The sequence below is a fragment of the Falco rusticolus genome, chromosome 6 (assembly GCF_015220075.1).
Source record: "Falco rusticolus isolate bFalRus1 chromosome 6, bFalRus1.pri, whole genome shotgun sequence".
In the NCBI taxonomy this organism is placed as follows: Eukaryota; Metazoa; Chordata; class Aves; order Falconiformes; family Falconidae; genus Falco; species Falco rusticolus.
The window spans coordinates 8,236,427-8,256,885 of NC_051192.1; the positions used below are offsets into that span (position 1 = coordinate 8,236,427).

At 42.7% G+C, this 20,459-nt stretch overlaps 1 protein-coding gene across 11 annotated transcripts in view; it reads right to left on the bottom strand.

The window, feature by feature from the left end:
* Positions 1–17,523, bottom strand: part of MTR (5-methyltetrahydrofolate-homocysteine methyltransferase) — a 58,060-nt gene extending 40,537 nt beyond the window's left edge. For 5 of the 11 annotated variants that reach the window (XR_005104808.1, XR_005104809.1, XR_005104807.1 and 2 more), the window contains exons 1-8: positions 17,220–17,270; positions 11,281–11,495; positions 8,637–8,726; positions 7,755–7,824; positions 6,551–6,643; positions 6,356–6,462; positions 5,010–5,069; positions 2,665–2,759 (exon numbers count right to left, since the gene is read on the bottom strand). Coding sequence is in view for 2 of the 11 variants with exons in the window: in XM_037391211.1 (XP_037247108.1) it covers positions 2,665–2,759; positions 5,010–5,069; positions 6,356–6,462; positions 6,551–6,643; positions 7,755–7,824; positions 8,637–8,726; positions 11,281–11,495; positions 17,220–17,256 (767 nt within the window). In the remaining 9 variants the exon portion in view is untranslated. Of the gene's footprint in view, positions 1–2,664; positions 2,760–4,615; positions 4,723–5,009; positions 5,070–6,355; positions 6,463–6,550; positions 6,644–7,754; positions 7,825–8,636; positions 8,727–11,280; positions 11,496–17,219; positions 17,271–17,486 lie in introns of those variants that run through there. The other 6 variants (XR_005104812.1, XR_005104811.1, XR_005104810.1 and 3 more) reach the window with 6 other exon arrangements.
* Between the last annotated feature and the right edge of the window lie 2,936 nt (positions 17,524–20,459).

The window sequence follows — 20,459 nt, forward strand, 5'->3', positions numbered from 1 at the left end:
AGACAAACCCCTTCTCCCAGTCGGGGGTGGGGTGGGGGTGGTGGAGGAGGTGTGGGCATATATGTTTATTTTTTCAAACAGCCAGCTCTACCTTTGAGGTGCTTTTTCTAGTGCACCTCATACAGGCCCTTCTATTTAAAGAGAAAAAAATTTAAAAGCACCCTTTTATTCTTATTTGCCTGTTCAGTGTTTACATACATTTAAATCCTTCATACAGATCCCCTGGATACAAACAGAATGCAGAGAGTATACATCACTCAGAGAGTATACATCACTAATTACAGCAATGATGTTGTGGAATTTATTTCAAAATGGGGCTCATCCCTCAGGATTTTCAAAGCAAAGCAAGGTAAGGATACTTAACAAGACTGTCTTTATCAAATACAGATGAATGCAATGCATTTCCTGCTGTTCAGTCATTCGATTTACAAGCTGCCAGTTTGCACTCCCCACATCCTCTTTTTAAGCTCTCTCCTACATTAAGCAGCTCCATCTCTCCCTTCCACATTTAATATCAGTCTGTCTCTGGTTCTCGGTACAAACTCACCTACCACTCTACCTCGTCTTACCAGAGAGATACTGTAAAAGCAGCCAACACACTCAGCAAACACTTCTTGATATTCTCACTTGACTTACTAGGTACTGGCCTTGCAGATTGCCTGAATGATTACCCACTACGGGGGCTGCTGACAAATACATCTACAAGCACACCACCATCCAAGCACTACCTGTTTCAAAACCTCCCAGCCAAACTAAGCACAGACATGCGCATTCATGCCAGTATCATTTCCCCACAGCACATGAAAGAAAACTTTTGAGAAAAGCAGAACATTAACCATGCCTTAAAAGCCAGCAGCCTTGAACCAGATCACTGGTACGCAATCACTGCTACCCTAGTATAATAACCTTCACACCCTCATCTTAAATATCACCTCCCTCCTTTGCTCATTTCTTTGCAGCTGTCACACATCAGTTCCTGTGAAAAGCCAAGGCTGCAGGGTGCCCCTGGGACCAGAACAAACATCCCTAAACTTGGCGTTATTTCTTCTTAATGGTACCACAGTAGAAACAATCACAGGATTCAAAATAACATGAAGGGAACTCATGCCACATCTAAGCACCCTTCATAGCAAACCGCTTGTCACACATCATTCAGCACTTACTAAGCACAGTTCACAAGTTTCTCAGCTACTAGCTGTATCAGCTGGACAAAAAGCACACACTTTTTAGGGGGGGGCTCCAAACCAAACTGACTTAAGGACAACACATCACCTTAAACAGGACATACAAAACCCAAATGGAAACATGAACACATACAATGTGATCTCTAGGATACTGCTATTAACCAGCCTCTTCACAACCCTAAAGCCACTCTGTACCAACTTGGCAACAGAAACAACATTAAATGCAATCTGCTCCCACAACTAAAACCCTTCTACCACAGTGCTGCAGAGTAGCCTTCACACAAATGAGAAACAGGGCTTTAATCAGACTCATAAGAGAGCTTTTATGAAAAATGGTTTAATAAGTTCTTGGTTTCTGCTCCAGTGACCTCTCCTCTTCAGAGGTGAGAGAATTATGAGCAAAATTATCTGAGACAGACTCATGCCAAATATGGATCACTAGGCTGTGATGCTGAGAGGAGTCATCAACCACCACCCTGTTCCAAGAGGCTCCATATGTTACTTCTGGAGCACCGTCTGGTCTGGGAAAGTGGAGCCTCAAGGGCAGTCAGGAAAGCTGTGAATGCAGTCTTCTGCTTTTGTATTACGGGGATGACAGATTGCGCATTTTAGCTGGAATTTTGTTGTAAAAACAAACAATGGCTCATCACAATGTGCATGGTGTGCACTAATAACAGTGAATTACATGGTTTAGTTACAATATTCTAGGACAAAAACATCAATTTCTGGTGTAAATTTTTATGTGACGAACCAACGTGAAAGAAGAAATGGTAAAGAGAAGGCAAAGAGAAGGCAAGGAAGAGACAGAATAGGGGAAGTGGGAACAGTTTTCAAACTAACACTCAAAACCTTGCACAATGACCAAAATCTGCTATATTATGCATTTTCACAGATCTTAATCTCACACTTATTTAGTATTTTCTGCCTGAACAGAAAAGTATGCGAGTAAATGGAGGCATCAGGAGCTTATAAAACAATCACAGCCTGGAGAAAAACACTCAGGGAACGTATATATTTTTGTAAGAGTTCACACACACAGTTCAGTAAAAAGAACACAGGAATGAAATCTGATTTACTCTTTCAAGCCACCCTGAAACATCCTGAGCTGGCACTGCTTCCCTCTAAGAAAGGGATGTAAGATCTGTTCATACCAGGAATTAGCTCCTTGCACAATCTGGGACAGTAGGAGATGGCAAACTACAGCTTCAGAATCATTATTTTTTAATGCTTTGATCTACTTGTGATTTCAGTGGCTGTTGCAAACACAAAACTCCAGATTATTTAAAGCAATGTTTTAAAAATACAGCATTCTTTGGAAACAATTTCTGCTAAGGGAACGACAGCAGAACACATTAGCAATACACATGATTAAATATTATCACAGTTAGTATAGCTTCCACTTAGCTGCAAGCAAGGTGTTAAAACAGAAAAGAATCACAATCTACAGATAATTTATTAAGAGAAAGATATATGTCCTTACCAAAGTGGCTTACTGTGGGAAACACTAATGACAAATGCCTCTCCTGTCTGGCCTGAGAGGGTACGCCCACTCTTATCCACAATGGTTCCAGAAACCTAAATATCAATTGAATACAGAGAAAGGAGAAGAATTAAATTCACAATAAAAACAAGAATTTAAATGGCTGAACTGCTAAAAGTCAAAACAGGAGGACCTATGCTCCACTCAAACTGATAAAGTACAATCTTAACAAAAATTAAACCTTTTCCTCCCTGCAGACATTTAAATACCCAGCTAGGGGAAAGGCAAACCTTTGACTAGTCTTACTGGTCTTCCTTCTCTCTCTCTCTCCCCCCACCTCAGAGAGAGAAACAGGAAAAGGAAAAAAAAAAAAAAAAAAAAAAGGAATAGCAAAAACTACCATGAACCATTCAGCAGCAAGGTAGCATTAGTACCATGGTATCATTCTGTTAATGGCCCCTGAACCAACCTGCCATAGTTATCTGTTTGGGCAGCTATCGGCAGTCACAGCTCCTCTCCTCTCCTCATCCTCCCTGCCTCCCCCTTTATGTTATTTCAGGTCTCAGGACTGCTATTAGGTTGTTTGGTGGCGAGGTGAGAGGGGGGCAGATGGCCTTAAAAACAAGTTACTCATTTTGCCGCAAGGGAACATCAGATGTTGCAACTTCATAGTGGAGACAGAAGTCTTAACCATATATAATCATACCTCTGTACCTATATGTGTGTGTGTATATCTACATAGAGATGTGCAAACAATAAAGTCCTGACCCCAACAACAACTACAAAGTTGAGAATTCAGGAGGCATTTGAATAAGCCAGGAGAGCCTTCTCAAGTCTACAAATCTTTTTTTCCAGAAGATGCATTGAGTTTAGAAGGCTTCATGCAAAGGTAAATCCATTATGTACCCCAAAACATGCTTTAATAGTGATGCTACTTTCCTTCAAACTACTCGGTCAAGGGAGGTGACCAGCAGAATCCTAGAAGGAGCTGTGTGAAGGGTTGTACTTCTCAAAATAACTGAGCTGAAAAAGGAGCAGAGGATGAGGCAACCAAGCTCACTGACCACTCTGTTCAGCACAATGAAGACACAAAAGTGAACTCTATGTAATGAGAAAACTCTCAGTGCTGACCTGAATGATAAAAAAAGCAGAAACTCATTGCTGATCAAGTACAAAGCTGCGAACACAGGAAAAATTCTACATAATGACACCTCCAAACTAGTCTTTACTGCTCAAGAAACTAATCTGAGCCACAAAAGAAAGTTTTATGAATGCAATTTCAAAGCTCACCACCAGTAAACTAGTAAATCAGGAACAACAAAGAAAGAAATGGACAAGGCAGAGAACATCACTAGACTATCATACGAATCCCTGGTGTCTGCACTTTGACTGCTGTATCCTATTCTAATTCCCGTCTGACTTGAGGAAGTGGAAAACAAAAAAGTGACAAGAATAATAAATGAATGGTATGGAGCAGCTAAACAGACAAGGACTCTTTAGGACGAAAAAAAGATGACTAAAGGAGGCTCTTACAAAGGACTATAAATGCCATGACTATGCAGCAAGGGGAACACGGAACAGCTGCTCACTGTCACTTTCAAAAGATAAATGGCAAGACACAAAAGTTATCGGGTTGAACATCCAAAAGCAAGCAAACTTTCAAACAGCCATTCATAAGCTGCAAAAATTACTGACATATTATTTTGTGGATGCCTGGGTCCCATACAGGTTTGAACAGAGGTTCAAGGAAGGAGTAAATACATTTAATAAAAGGGTACCAACAGATGCAAACTGCAAATCAGAAAGCCTGAGCCACAAACTGCAGAAAGCTAGAGGAATACATCAGAACTTTCAAACAAGCTGATTTTTTTCCATATTCCTTGCTATGCATTCATGACTACCTGCTGTCAGAAAAAGACATGTCAGAGAAAGAATATGGAGTTACACAGACCTTTTCTGACTTCAAATGGCCACTCATATGCTACTTGAAAATATGGCAGTATTTGCTTAATTTCATCCTTGAAGCACTGGGTTCATATTACCCTTAAGACAGCAAGCCTGAAAAAAAATCATCATCAAACCTTTTCCTGTAGAAACGCACAAAACAAATATGCACTGGAATGAAGTCATTCCTTAGTTTTCAGATTGATAAGCTCAACAGAGCTACCCAAGGCTGTCATAAAGCTCTTCACATCAGTTTTTCCTTTCCCAATTATGTCAAAAAGGTATATTTCCAAGACACTTATTTCCTTCATTTCAAAACACTTCAATCAACCACCATCTCAGCCAGTTCACAAATCATGCTTAAGTACATGTAAAATATTAAATAGGTAATATATACTTACAAATATGGGTCGGGAAGCATATTCTTTTTCAAACAATGTCTGGAGTGCAAAAAGAGCTGCCTGTGGAAGAATAAGTTGCAAAATATTAATGGACATTTCAGGACTTCTTCAGTTTGTTGCCTTTTTTGGTTTGTGTGCATTTGCTTTTTGGTTTTTTAAATATTTTTAATGGCTATTTATGCAACTTGCTACCTCATATGCCTGCGAGAACCCACTATACTCAAGAGGTTTTACCCTTGCCCCTAACATCTTCCAAATGTTCCAAAACACATTTTGGTAACAAGTAGAAAGGAAGTACCATGGGATAACCAAATAAGACCAAGACTAGTCTGAAATCCAAATCACATTGGTGTGTACTTCTCCCTCACATCTCCAGCACAATCCCCCACCACCAAACACGGTTGTATGTACTATTCTCAGTACATACACATTTGCTGCCCTTCAACCTGTTTAGACATGCAGTTTGCAAAGGATTCTAACAGCCTCTAATTTTAACAGTAAGGACTGCAGTGACCCCTTAGAAGGTTCTGAAAATTTCCCATCTCTTTAGGGTAAGAAAGTTGCATGAGAACATGAGCTCAGCACCTATGTTAAACCTACAGGATCCTAGCCAAACCTCCATGATGACTGGTCAATCTACAAAGGGCAACTCATGCCACTGTACACGTTAATCAGCCTATGGCAAAAGCTTAACAAAAAGCTGTGTGCATACCCAGCCAGACCTTCCCACGTAAAATTGCAAGACAGTTTTAAGTGCCTTAACAACTCCACCACCTGCACTAAGCAGTTATTAGATAAAGAAGGAGGTGTCAAAATCATGTAAACTACGGCTATTTCAACATTTTATTCCTCCTCTTTCACCCTTCTAATCCTCTACTCCCAACTGTTCTTTTTTAAAGCTGATGGCAGTGTCAGAGTTCCTAAAAAAACAACATTTTAACAGAACTGTCTCACAAGCCTTCCCATGCCCACAATCGGATACACTGGACAATCCCACTCCAGTGTGCCTCTCTTTAGGCAGACATGTTATGCTGAAAAATACAAACATCAGATGCATTTGGACATGTTTTGCAACACCGCAGAGCTTCTGGGAACAGAAGGACAGCCGGCACAGTCAGAAAGATGCTAAGGGCACATATTAAAAGGCAAAGGAAAAACGCTGGAAAAGGCTGATTAAAAAAAACATCTCCTTACATTCTACCTCTTTGCTATCAACTGAAGAGTCTTTTCATGTATTTAGTAAGCAGCAGCTGATAGTTCTTACAAGTACTATGTTGACTTTCCTTAGACAGTACACCAAATACTTACAATACTAACATGTTTTTTTTTTTCCCCAGGAGACTTACCTTGGCATTGGCTGTATCAAATACAGTTTCCACTAACAAGATATCAACTCCTCCATCCAAAAGTCCTTTGGCTTGTTCCTTATACGCTTCAACCAGTTCATCAAAAGCTGTAAAACAGCAATGATGTTAATTTCACCTGGCAGTATTTCTTTCAAGACCATCACCTAAGTTAAATAACTTGATGGTTATAATTACTTATGTTCCTGTAATCTGGTCTCTCCACAGATGGTGACACAGAGAGTGTCCTGTTTGTTGGACCCATGGCTCCAGCAACATATCTCCTAATTCCTAAACAAGACACAGAAAAACAAAAAAAAAGAAAAAAAATTACCTCTGGTTTTACAATGGCAGCCAAGTTAATATATAAATCCTCCATGAACACCAAGGAATGCACATAAAGAACTATAAAACACTAAACTCCTGTCTCAAGTCAAAAGTTTGATCAGCACAGGATTATCCAGCACAGCTGACTTTTTTGGTTTAATCCTATCCAATGAGACATTCAGTGTATCCACACAAGACAGAACAACATCTATGAAAAAGGCAATTGGCTCAACTGTTTTTTCTTCTAAGTATCATTTGTTTCTGACACAGGAAGCTTCATTCAATTATCTTAAATGGGCAGCATAGAACTATCCTGGCATTTTTCACTAGATAACCTGATTTAAATATTCTGGTATGTGTTCATAAAAAAAAAAACCTCACTTTTTTTAAAGTGTATTTCAAATCTTATATATTTTTATTGCGGACTATGAATCCCATCAGTGAGGTGTTATTGGGACAGCAGCAGCAGCACTGTTAGCTTGAAACACAGTTTGACGGCAGAATACAAAAGGAAATTACCTGTCTTTGAAAGACAGCATTGTCTACAGCAGTGTAAATGAGCTATAACCCTCTCAAATAAAGTCCAGAAGGTAAAAGGCTGCACATTTGCAGATGGTGACATGCTAAACACACTCCAGTTGCTGCTGAGTGAAGTCAAACCACAAGACTTATAATACTAGGAGTAACTGGTAATCCACATTTGCCTAGAATCAGCTATCCTAATTCTGTACTACAAAGATTGTGCCATACAAACCTAAGTAACTTATAACAGTTCCTGGTGAAACTGTGTTCTCTAACACACATGTGGAAGATGTGTACCACCTGCAGCCTAAAACAGGCAGGCCCTGGACTGCAATCCTGCAGAACACACCCCAGATCCTGCAATCATGCTGAAATTAGTGTGATAGGAATACAGATGTGAAACCGATACTGTACCTAAAATGAAGCGCGTGCACATCTGCAAGTTAAGTCCCTGTGATGTAAATCATCAAGCTATCCTCTAGTTACAACATTTCAAAGATCGCAGCAAGTCAAACCCGCAAATGAATAAGAAATTAAAATTAACATTGCTTACCTGTCTGAGCAGTGATATCATCTGCTGCTTTTCTGGCCACACATGCAGAGGCTCTGTTTAACCGATACGCCTAGAACAATTACAGAAAATTACTGAATAACCTTTAGTTCAGTACAGCATAACTCATCCTCAAAGAAACACAACCCTTCCATTCAGGGCCTCGCAGTACACTCTGAAGGCTCCCTAAGCCATACAAGCATTATTACAAAACTCCAAAAGGGACAGCTCTATACATGTCAGCAACAGTTATATAGCAGGTCTCATCCCACGTACGCCCCAGCCTACAGCTACTATATCATAAAACTTCATTCTTTAAGGTACTAATTAAATCCTGCTGAAGTCAACAAAAGCTAAAGAACAAGACTTTCAGGACAAAACTAACCAACTTTTAAATTCACTTTTTATTCAAGTAGTGTATTTTCAAGTATTTTTTTCACATATTTCTCAAATTCTCTGAATAACAAATAAACCAGAATTGGTATGACATATCCAAGCTTGAACGGACTTCTACATACACCGGCACAAACAACACACAAATAACATCCAGGAAAAAAGCAGTTCCACTGTGACATTTGGCAAGTTAGAAGGACTGAAGCAAAATATACCTGTGCACAGAACTGAGACATTCTGTGAATGCTCAACCAAAACCCAGAACAAATTATTACTGCCTGTGCCTTCATCAACAAGAGGCACAGTGACTGTCACACACAGCAAGTACAAGTCCACAGCGTGGAAATGTGCCACAACCCCATCACGTGGCTCAAAAGGCAGCATGCAGTCAATAAACACAGTACCAAAGGACTCCGGGACTAAGCTAATCTTGGCTGCTAAGACAAAAATCTTGATTAATATTTTAAAGTGTAAATAGTTTAGCATTCTTACCAAATGCTCAAGGCCATAGTCAGCTTGTGCAACTCTGGTGCTGCTGAAAGTGTTAGTTTCAATGATGTCAGCACCTGACAGCAAGTACTCCTGCAAGACGTGAAAGAAAAAAGACAAACAACAGCAAGACCTCCAAAACAGAGATATGGAACAAAAGCAATCCAAATACTTTGTTTCATTCAGTTGACAAAAAGTCACAAATCATCGCCTAATTCAAAGCAGATGCAACTCTGAAGGCCTTACTCAAAGGCACAGGGCCAAAGCAATAGAAGTGTTCCATGTAACCAGTTTTCAGAGTTTCATATTCAGCCACACTTTCTACCAACAGGTGACATTTATATGTAGGCCACTCGGTCCAGCATTTGGAGCACATTCTAGATTTCTCCACAGGGACATGGTTGGACATAGTCCAATTGCCATCAGCAAGTGAGGGCTGCTGTGGGCAGACTCAGAAAAGGTACCAGTTAAACAAAAGCAGAGGTTAGAAAAAACAAACATTCTGAGTGGATCTGTACAGCATAAGAACATACTGGGACAGAATACAAGATTAGGAGAATTATATTTTGCGCAGATCACATTTAAAGCTATAACTAATAGCCCAGAGTCTGAAAACAGCTAAGTCTTCTGCTCCATTTTGGTTGTCTAATGCCCACTGAAGTAAGCTCAAATCAATGCAAGCTGAAATATTTTTGTGGATTCCAGACTGCATTTTTATAACCTCTATCAGTAGCCCTCTTCCCTCCTTAACTCCTCTTTTTGATCAGGTTAACCCTTAGATGACCCCTGTATATACAAGGAAAATAAGACATTTGATGTGCTAATAAGTGAAATATACTGATGTGGCCATCAAACAAATCGCTCAGATTTTCCTGTAAGAAGCAGATGAGCTCAGCAGGTTCAACAGGGCAAATAAAGCCTTGATCCAAATGACAGCAGAAAGGAATTAAATTTGCTTTAAAACATCCTTTGCCACAAACTAATATGCTTTCTCTCAGCGCCTCCTGGATACATATAGAAATACCTACAAATAGCTATAAGAAAATACACAAATTCTTACATGTACACTCATAACCAAGTAATTAAGTTTCCAAAAATCATCTAAAGAAACACGTTAAATGCGTACAGTTTCGTACTAGCTTTTGTTTATTTCAGACCTGTCATTGTAGCAAAAGCTCTTCAACTTTACTGTCTACCATCACAGAAGTAAATAACACGCTCAAAGCGGGAAGATCATTTTTGCCTTTGAAAATACATCACCTCTTACCATTGAATCTGACTTTGCCAGGCAAGGTACAGCTAACATTTACTTTTCAAGTTACTGATATCTGTGAGGTCTGACTCACTGGGCCATTGAAAAAAAAAAAAAAAAAAACCCCCACACCACCACCCAACCATACATATACTGGGATTTCAGTTACTTAGTAGAAATATTTTCATCTATTATTTCAAGTTCTGCCCAATTCTCAGAAGAAATGACCACTGGTAGCTATAAAATATGAAGCCACCACCAATGGCTCAGAAAGCACCAGACCCAAAAGCTGTTGCAGGCACAGGGACCACCACAGACTTGTTCTTTTCTTACACTTTTCCTAGAGCACTCACAACTGGCCGTTGGAGCAGTGACAGCAGGGTACTTGGTTTGATGCAATGCATTCATTCTCTCATCGCTATTGGTCTGTTAAATTTGCAAAATTCAACTGTTAAACCAGCTTACCCAATTAAAACCACAAGCTACTATCAATTCCAAGGTTCATGACCACTACAGATCAGTTGACAGGCTAGGGACTAAACTCAATCTACAAGTATTTCTTAAAATTTTTATAGGTCAAAGACTCTGACTCTTTTCAACTCGTCCATTGCTCTTAAAAGCCAAAGAACAACAGTTAGAATGTAAATATAAAAATACAGATTACATATCAAATTTAACAAACATAAGCCAAGTATAATTCTAATAAATAAAATGCAGAACTTTTTAATAAATATTGGAAAAAAACAGAACAAACGTGAGGTTTCAACTGGTTGCAATGCTATTCAAATGTTACAATTATTACAGTAAGACCTACACCTACATACACCTGCAACTCAAAAAAGGCAAGACTTAGGAAGTTAGTTTTTGAAGTCTAATTGAAGAGGAAAATAATAAAATCTATTTGTAAATTCCTAATGATTGACCCCAGACTGTTTTATTCTCTGGACCACACATCAATATTCTAGGGGAAAAGCAAGAATATGGAAGCACATACATTCATTAACTATGGAGAGGCCTGCTTCAGGCTGCCCCACTTAACCGCTCTTTAATACACAGTTATAGAAATATGCATCTAGAATTCAAGTTATATCCTACTTAGATGCATTTCAAGTGCTGGTTGAGGCAGAGAAACTGAAAGAAAAATGAAATAAATCATAATCTACAATAACAGAAATGCGTCAGGGATTAAGTCAAAAAAGGATTTAAAAACAACACTGCCTGGGTAACATCAAGAACCAAGACGTGAATGCTGTGCTCACACAACCAGAACAGTCAAATCTGCTCATTCTTTTTTGCATGGTTACCTAGCACTAGCCTGTGGCATGGAAAAGGGGAGCACAGAGGCCAAATTCTCCTTCCTTCTCTTGTCAGGAGACAGAAATCAGAACCACCTACCTTGTGTATGTCACAGATTATATCAGGCTGAGTTATACTGAGAAGGTCATTATTGCCTTTCAAAGGCCTGGAATGATCTTTAAACTCATGCCCTCGGAAATCCTCTTCTGAAAGGGCACGTTGCTGGATCATGGTACCCATGCCTCCATCCAAAATCATTATCCGCTCCTGCAGAACAGATTCAATTTCATCTTCCACACTTTTCTGGGGATCTGCTGTAAGAAAATAATTCCAATATTTAAGCAGCTTTGAAATTCCCTATTGATACACCTGTGCAACCTGAGCTCTTCCCATTTAAGAAACATAAAATAACTAATCCTTTACTGAAATCAAACAGTAACTGGTTTACTTCAGCTACAGCTCCAGTCACCCGATATCAGGTTAACAGCTGCATCTATCTAAATAGAAATAGACTCGATTGGTCCTTTATCTAAGTACAGTCAGCTGCTGGGAAAAAAAAAACATCAAAAGTTCACAAGGGCATACATCAAATTCTCTATGCAAACTAGTCCCCAACACTGAAAAGCGTGGCAATTTCCACCACAGCAACATTTGAACAGCAATGCAAAGCTACCTCCTGGCACCAGACACCATACTGGAAGCGGTACACAAGCTCAAACAAGAAACTAGTGAGCTTCATTCAAAAAGAAAAAAGGTTATTTTTTTAATTGCTACTTTAATTACCTATACCATAATGACAGAGAAAGAGAAATAAACTGAGCAAGCAAAAGCAGTTCAACTGAGTCACAAATTCACCTCTTTCTAGTATAACAGTAGTAAATAACAAATTTGCACTTCTCCTAGTGAGCAAACACCAAGATACACCACCAGAAAATCACCAGGTTTTACTTTCTTTTGCACAAACACAGCAAGATCTTCTGCTCTGCAACAATTCCAGAAGAAAACAAATCAGGCAAATGAGGTGCTAATTTGAAGATAGTGGACAGAGTAAATCTAACAATGACTGAAACGGAAAAATGTAGAAATCTCAGAGCTATCATTTGGAATAAAGATGCAGTATTGTAATGCTTTAAGATCCAAAAGGAAGCCCATCCCAAACACCCAAGTCAAAACTATAATCTGAGACACTGAAAAAAAAACCCAAAAAAACACTCACAAAAGCCTACTTTTCCTCTTCAGAATGTACACAGAATCATCGCAGAACAAAGACACACTTATAAACATATAGGAAACAGCCTCTTTACCAAAAACCCAATTTACAAGAGTGGGGACCTCACTTATCTTTCACAACCATGGAGATGAAACAATGTGTTATTCTTCACATCTCTCATTCGTTCATCTTGGGCTTACTCACTTTTGAGTAAACACCTGTTTTGCATCTTGGTTATGCACTATCCTCAAAACAGTTGTAAAAACAAATTCTAAGCACAAGAACATCCTTACATCTCATTACAACTTACACACAGCAGTACCTGCTAACTGATTTGACTTTTTTCCTTCTGCATTCTTACAATGCAACTTCTATTTTGACATCAGTACTGCTAAAAAAAGAGTATGCTGGAAAGAATGTGAGGCAAAGAGTAAGTATTACAAGATTACAATTATACCAATACTCCAGGAAAATGGCTCTAAATCAGATGTAGTCTCAGCAAGAAGAGAATCCAAACAAAATCTGCTCTATAACAAGCATGAAGCATTTGAAGGGAGATTAAAAAAAAAAAAAAAAAGCAAGTCACCCTCCTTTCAGGTTGAAAGTTGGCAGGCTCAGCAGGTTCTTATACAAGAGCTTAAGCCTACTCACACTGAACCATCAAATTATTCATGAAAATAAAATCAGTCCTTGAGCTAAAGGCTTTCAGAAGCAAGACCCAAAAAACTGTATCTGAAAGTACGTCTGCAATGCAGACTCCCATGAAGCATAACTCATGCTCTGCAAGAACTACAACCCAAGGAGACATGCAAATTAGAGCTTGCTTTTGCTTTAATATAGCCTCCCTAAATCGACCCCCCCGACCCAAGAGCTGCACCCCAGACAGCTGAACCTGGCCATCAGAGTCCTCCCAGAACCAGTCCTCCTTTCTGCAGGCCCCTTTTACCTACATGCTTCCCATCTTCTCACACACACTGCGAAGCAAAGATCTATAGTTTGGTTTTAAACCCTGAACCTCACACAGCCTGTTTCACTTTCTCTACAGCTTGCCTTGCTGAACCAGGTGCTACCTCACTGTACGGTTTTCTGCTCATAGGAGCACAGATTTCCTCGGCTCCCAGCTCTGCAAGAGCTTTATTCTGAAGAACCTTTCAAAACCTGTGCTTTTTTAGCAGCATCTCAAAAAGCTGCAGGAAATAAGGTGGGAATCATGAAGGTAGCCATCAATGCCAGAGGTACACAGACTCTATGTTTTACAAATGAGTGGCATAATGGCTCCAAGCTCACCAAAACCCAATTTACCTGTCCTTGCTATGGATAACACTTGACTCCTTCCATTACAAGCCTGCACTTCTTGAAGCTGCGTTCTGGCACACTGATGATGCAATTTTCAAGTTGGAAACAAAGTCTGCAAGCAGGTCCAAAAAGACCACAGAAATCAGCAAGGATTGATTCATGAAACTGTGCTAGAAAGTGCTGAACTCTGCCCTTTGAAGAAAAGCAGGGAGGAGGCTCAGAGTCAGCTGTGCTAAATAAGTACCATCATCTTAATTCAGCATTCAACTCACATAATCCTCCTCTCCACCACAGACAGGGAGCACAAGTTTGTTACAGAATAAATGAAAAAATGTTTGGAGAAGTTCCTAGCAGGGAAAAATCAGGTCAGTCTTGTGGTTTTTTGTTTGGGTTTTTTTTGTTTGTTTGTTTGTTTACAGACCCTGCTCCTACCTCTGCTCAGCCAGAAGTTGATTAAAAATTTGTTTCATAAGGATCGCTGGTGAGCTTTGGGAAATGGATTCCCTCTGCCATTCAAAAGTATCCAGGAGAAGAACCGCCTATAGTACCTAGCTATAACAGAAACAGTAGCAAGCCAGCAGTGGTAACAAGACCAAGAACCAATTACCTTGGTTTTACACGCTACTGAAAGTGAAAATACAAAGCACGTTACCACAGAACGTTCTAGGGCTTGAACTACTTTAGCAGACCATACCAAGACAGAACAGAAGAGACCCAAGAGCACTGGCTTAAAAGTCAGTGGGATACAGAACACATAATAAAACTACCCTAATACCCTGCTTCACTTCCCCAAACACTCCAGCTTAAGATCACATGAACAAGGGAATTACTAGTCTGGAAAGGAGAAATGGTATTAGCTGCAACAACTTTTACCCCTTGTAGATGTTTCCAAGTAAGTTTGTGTAACACACAAGGTGTCCCTCTGGTACAGTTGTTGTCTCCTACAGTCATTCTACTGCTAACAATTATAAACTTTGCCCAGATGTAACCTTCCATTTTCATAATGTGACAGCTCAGAGGATAAGGCAAGATGATGTTCTTTCATCTCCCTATCCCAACCCAACCAGCATACAGACCATGTGGGCAGAATTGAAGGGATAAATGCATGTTCTCCACACGAAACCAGACTTCAAAGCTTGCAAATTGCTTAAAAGCACATTTTTCTGATGCCTGTAATGTATCTCAAAAGGTGTTTTTTTATTATTTATGCACTTCTATGAAAGATTTATTCTTAGTATAAAATAAGTCTGGTATACAAGTACTTGGAAGGGACTAAAGGATTATAAGTTGCTTCCAAAGCTTTTGATAAAGGATCAACCCAGCTGCGACAGTATTATAGTATTTTCATCATGGTAATGTGAAAGAACACAAATTGAAGGAGATACAGGCACTTACAGTACCCCCTATTTCCGAAGCTGACCGCATCCTGTCCTGACAGGCAGCAGGGCTGCTGCACATCCTAATTCAGCAAGCCAGCATTGTCCTGCACCAACTCCAAGCAAAAGTTTCTTCAGCATTCAAAAAATTACTGCGCAGCACACAGCAATTACAATTGTAGCCAGAAAGGATGCTCCTATCCCATGCCACAGACAGATCATGACAACCTTAGCGTTACTTCTGTTTAATTAATTGCATCTTCTTCAACTGGATGCCCTCTGGCAACATGAAGAGTTTCATGAACTGCAGCAACAGATGGTGGACAGATCCTCTACAACAGCGGGCAGCGGCACCCTATTGCTAGGTTATTTTTTACCCTGCCTATTCAAAGAGAGAAGCATTGGATCTTACCACTTCACCTTGAGTACCTATGTGCACCTTGCTGACATTTTCCATGTCAGAACTTGTCTTAAGAACCATTCAGGTCTTGCATAACAGACACTTGTGTAGTCAATGCACTTATAAAGCTAGCTTGAAAGGCAAATGACAACCACAAAAGGCACTGAAGTCTCAGGATAACAGAGAAGTCCTGTTAGTTACGCCCACTGTCTCTAAACATGCAAATCCCAGGCTCAAAAGGCTTCCCGTGTCACAACCACAGCTGTCCATCTCCCAACATTAAACTGTTCCCAACAGATTATTAGATATTCATCACAGGCAGGAACCACCGGCAAACACACCAGCCTCCAGACCAGCACGGTCTCACTTTGTGGCATGCCCTGCCACTGAAAGACTAAGGAGAAGCACTTCACTCAGCTTCCCAACAGCCTGCTCCTGAATGCAGGTCCTTTGCATCACTGCCCCATGCACACACCACCATTTATTGCCTTCTGCCTGTTCAACAAGGCTCCAAACACGCCCCTGGCATGCAATTTTTGCTTTCATCTAAGCAAAACTTTTCTCCAACTGCCACCACTTCTCAAGCTGCTGCTGGAACACCCTCCCATATATCCCATTTCAGTCAAACCCGGTGGGTTCTGCAGCAGCAAGACAGTCACCAGCCACAGCTTGACCACAAATGGCACAGGAGAAAGGGCAGGGCAAGTCAATGTCATCTTTGCCAGAGGAACCTGAAAAAAACCTCAGACCACAGAAGCTGATTATAGAGTTGGCGCCGCACACAGCTGTGCGGCAAGGACGACTGCAGGCCTGTTTAACAAGCCAAGCGATGCAAGCCCAGGCTGAAGCACAGCCTCAGCAGCTAGCATTGCCCGAGGAATATTAAAAAGGAAAGTGCTTGGGATCTCTGCAGGTAGCGGCACCACTAAAAGCAGACGTTGACAAAAACCCCTTTTTAAACGACGATTCCAACCGGCAGCTATTTTTACACCTTCTCCCCTCCCAACGGCTTCTGTGTAACCTGTAACATGGCACCTACTGGCTTGCGGCCACGGAGCAGCTGGGGCACACCGGTCGCTACCACCAAGCTGCAGCCTCTCAAGCGTTTATTTAATTTATTTTTCTGGCACTGACCCCTCTGGGTCAGATGGGCTAGTGCGGGTGTCCCACCGCCCTCCGCACCCCTTCTAGCTTGAGCGAAGCCCGGGTCTGCTGCAACATCGGCACCGCTACCGGCGCCGCCACGGTTCCACCGGCGCCGAGCCGCCAGCCGCGGCTTTTACAAAAGCTACAACGCTGCGAGTAACTAACGCGCCCCGGCAGCACCGCCTCAGGGGGCGACCGCCCGCCTCAGGGGGGGAGAGAGACCGCCCGCCTCAGGGGGAGACCGCCCAGGTGCGGCGGCACCAGGTGAGGGGAGGGCGAGCCCGCCGCTTGACCTAGCAGGGCCACAGCGCCCGCCGCCAACCCCCTCACACGGCGCCACGCAGCCGCCGCTGGCGGGAGCGGGGAAGGGGAAAGCGGCTCTGTCCCTCCCGGCCCGGCCCGGCCCGTCGCCGCCGGCGGCCGCAGGTGGGACCGGCCCCGCTCGCTGCCACGGCGGCGGCACGTGGCGGGCGCCGAGCGCCGGGCCCCGGTGGGGACACACGCACACATGTCCCCCCGGCACCCGGTGCGCGCGCACACGCATCCCCACACACACGCGCCGCCGCCGCCGCCGCCGCCACCCCCCCCCCCCAGCGCACGCAGCCGTTACCCAGCGGGTGGGCGCCCGCCGGCCCCGTGGGCGCCATGCTGCCGAGCCGTCCCCGCCCCGCGCCGCGCCGTTGGTGCCGGCGGGGGCAGCGGGCGGCGGTCGGGGGGAGCGGGGGGCGTGTATCCCCCGCCGCCTGTCACACACAGGCGCTGGCTCGGGGCTGCCCCCTCCCAGCCGGCTCCTGGGGCCCGCTGCGGGGCCGCCCGGCCGCTGCGCGGGAGACCCTGGCGCTGGGTCGGCAGCCGCCGTGAGAGGCCGAGCGCTCACCGTGCTCCTGCGGCGGTGCCATGCTCTTCCCCTGGCAGCCTGGGGACGGCAGCTCTTGGCGGCTGCATGAGGAGAGCAGAGCCCGCCGAGCTGCCGCCCCTACCGCTGAGTGCCCGTGGCTGGCGTTGCCCCACGTCGTGACTGGGAGGCGGTTTGGCCACCGGGCAGGGCGAGAGGGGAATGAGTCTGTGAAAAGCCGACAACGCTTGCATTTGCGGTTGAGACAACTTGGTGCTGAGAGGGAGCAGATGTAAATCAGCCTTACAAAGACTGGAAATCAGATTTGCCAGTCTTGTATGGATGGATGTGACGGGCGTGTAAGCCTGAAAACACATTTATATTATAGGAATCAAGCAAATGAAGGCACAGTTTGGCAGTCAAACAAAACGAGTAAAGCGTGCCTTATTTTGACACAAGAATTCCACTTCTGATGACACAAATCCTTTCAAGTTCTTACCTGAGGTCTAAAAACGTTAAAAGACATACCCACCGGTTACAGCTGCAGAGGAGCCCCGCTGCGTGCAGCGAATGCTGGCCTGCCCTGGGTCGGAACAGCTGAGGGGAATAACCTGCGCTCATCTGCAGTGCTACCAATTCAGCTGCCACTAATAAATATGGACAGCATTGTCATTTAAACTTAGTTCGGTGTTGAAAATACAAAAAAAAGAAGTAAGTCTGTAAAATGCGTTATTGACCAGCTTTTCCTGTGCGCCGTGGGTGGTTCGATAACAAGCAAGCAAAGCCAGTGCTGCAGGGGAAGAGGCAGAGGCCGCTGGTTCTGTGCCAACAGAAATGAACTGAGTTTGTTTTCCTCCTTCTGGCACCTGAGCCTCAGCCCCGTGCGGCAACGGTAAAGCCTTTTGTCGGCGAAGAGTATGGGTTACTACATTTACGGTGCTTAATAACAGCTTGTGCATTTTCGCTGGAAAATTTTTAGGGGACTCAAAATGAGTTAAAAGCCATTAGCGCAGATGATTCCTGGAGGCTAAACGTTCACTCTTGAATTTTCTTTTGAGGCACAAAACCAGTTGGTTACAAACCCTTTGAGCCCAATGCGATCTAGGAACCTTTATAATCAACTGTCACTTTGGTCAATGGTGACGCAAGTACATATAAAAACGTAGCTTTATGTTTAAATGATGTATATGGCTAATTCAACTTCAGAAGGAATACAGGCACCCTACAAATCAGCAGACAGTAGCCCAACGTCACTTGTAAGGGGCTATGCTGAAGTGTTGAGTGCCAGGAGGTGTCGCTGCAGAGCAGACCGTGTCCCTCAGCAAACCGCTGCAGCGGTCAGCCCAAGCTCCCACTGCAAAAACATGTCCCAAAATTCCGGTGTAACGTGCGATGGTCTGGAAACCCAGGAACTCTGAAAGCTAAATAACAGAAGTGGAATACACTAAACAGAAGCAAAAGTTAGGTACTCCCAGAGTGTGCTTAATTTTATACCTTTTATACATAATTTGCATATATTATAATGATGGGCAACGCTTTGAGAACTGTTCATTAAGAGATGTTAGGGGTATATTTCTGTGCTTGACTTTTGAACAACTTACAACCTTTTTGTCATGCCACATAACACTATGAAAATTTTCTCTGGCAGCAATTTGGGTTCAAAAGCTCACTCTCTCCGCAGTTGTTTTGTGGCAACAGATCTTTGTACCATAGCTCAGCACGTCCTTGCGTGTGCTAGTGCAGTTGTTTGTGTAACTGCGTCTAAGTAGGTCAGTGAGAAAGGAAAAAAAAAAAAAAAAGAAAAAAAGAGCTGAAAATGTGAAGGTTCTTTTCAGGATCATTTCACGTATTCCCATTTATACTGCAATTTCACAACCCATCTGAGCCCGTTTGACTGTGAGGTGCTGTGAACAGTCAGCCCCAAATTCTACCCTGTGCCATCCTCGTATTTTGATGCCTTTCCTGGTGCAGGTGCTAACCTTTGAACACAGTTCTTCCTTAAAGGTCAATTTTCAGTGTGAACAGGTCTCTGATCCAGTTTGTCTGCAGCTGAACTGTCTCCAGAGCTGACACAGGAGCAGCAGCAAGACGAGGGCAGTAGCCACCCAGCTGCAGACTCTGTTTAATCTGTTTAAGAAACTGGAGTTGTACAGGCTGCATGAACACAACTGAGGCAAGACACGCTTCAGAGGGTGAAGGGGAGTGGATGATCAAACCAGATCATCCAGCAAAGGAGTATCAACACAGAAGTTCAGCCTTATTTATGTTTTTCAATGTTAGAGGATCTCAGGTCCCTTTTCTTGGTTTAGTTTCAATGATGACAGTACTGTGCCATGCTGAGTCCCAGTGGCATGTGCCAGTCCTGAGGCTGCCACACACCTGCAGTAACCAAGATTTTTTAACTGTTTCTTTGAGAAGCTCTAATACACGGTGTATTTGCAGGAAACCTTCACGGACTTGCAGTGACCATGCCCTTAAGCTTGAAAAGTGGTGTGTTGTGGGTTTTTTTGTCTTATTCTTACTTTACTAAATTAAGCTGTCAAAATACTGTTCACTTTCAAACATTTAGAGTAACACCAAGAGTAGCTTGGAGTTGCTGGAGCAATGGAGTAGAGGATGGGAGGACACAAAGGTGCCATTATTCCCATGTCTGAGAAACCTGACCTTAATACTGCTGGGAATTAGTCCTACTTAAATATCAGTTGCAAAACATAGTATCGGTCATGCAAGTATTGATCATCATGGTGAGAATCCTTGTTTCTGGAGGTGGTTGTAAGTGGTGCTTCAGTGAAGCTAGCATCTTCCTAATTGCAACAGGATTAAACTATAAATCCAAATTGATACCCATAGCAAAAAAAAAAAAAATAATCTTGAAGTCAGATTGAGTTTTGCTATTTCAAGTATATTTGAAGGTATTTTTCAAACTGCTGCTTTCCCCAGCTCCTCCCACACCCAGCTAAACTCTCACAGACCTTTCAAAACCAGGTAGTGTTTGAAGCAAACAAAGCCATCTTC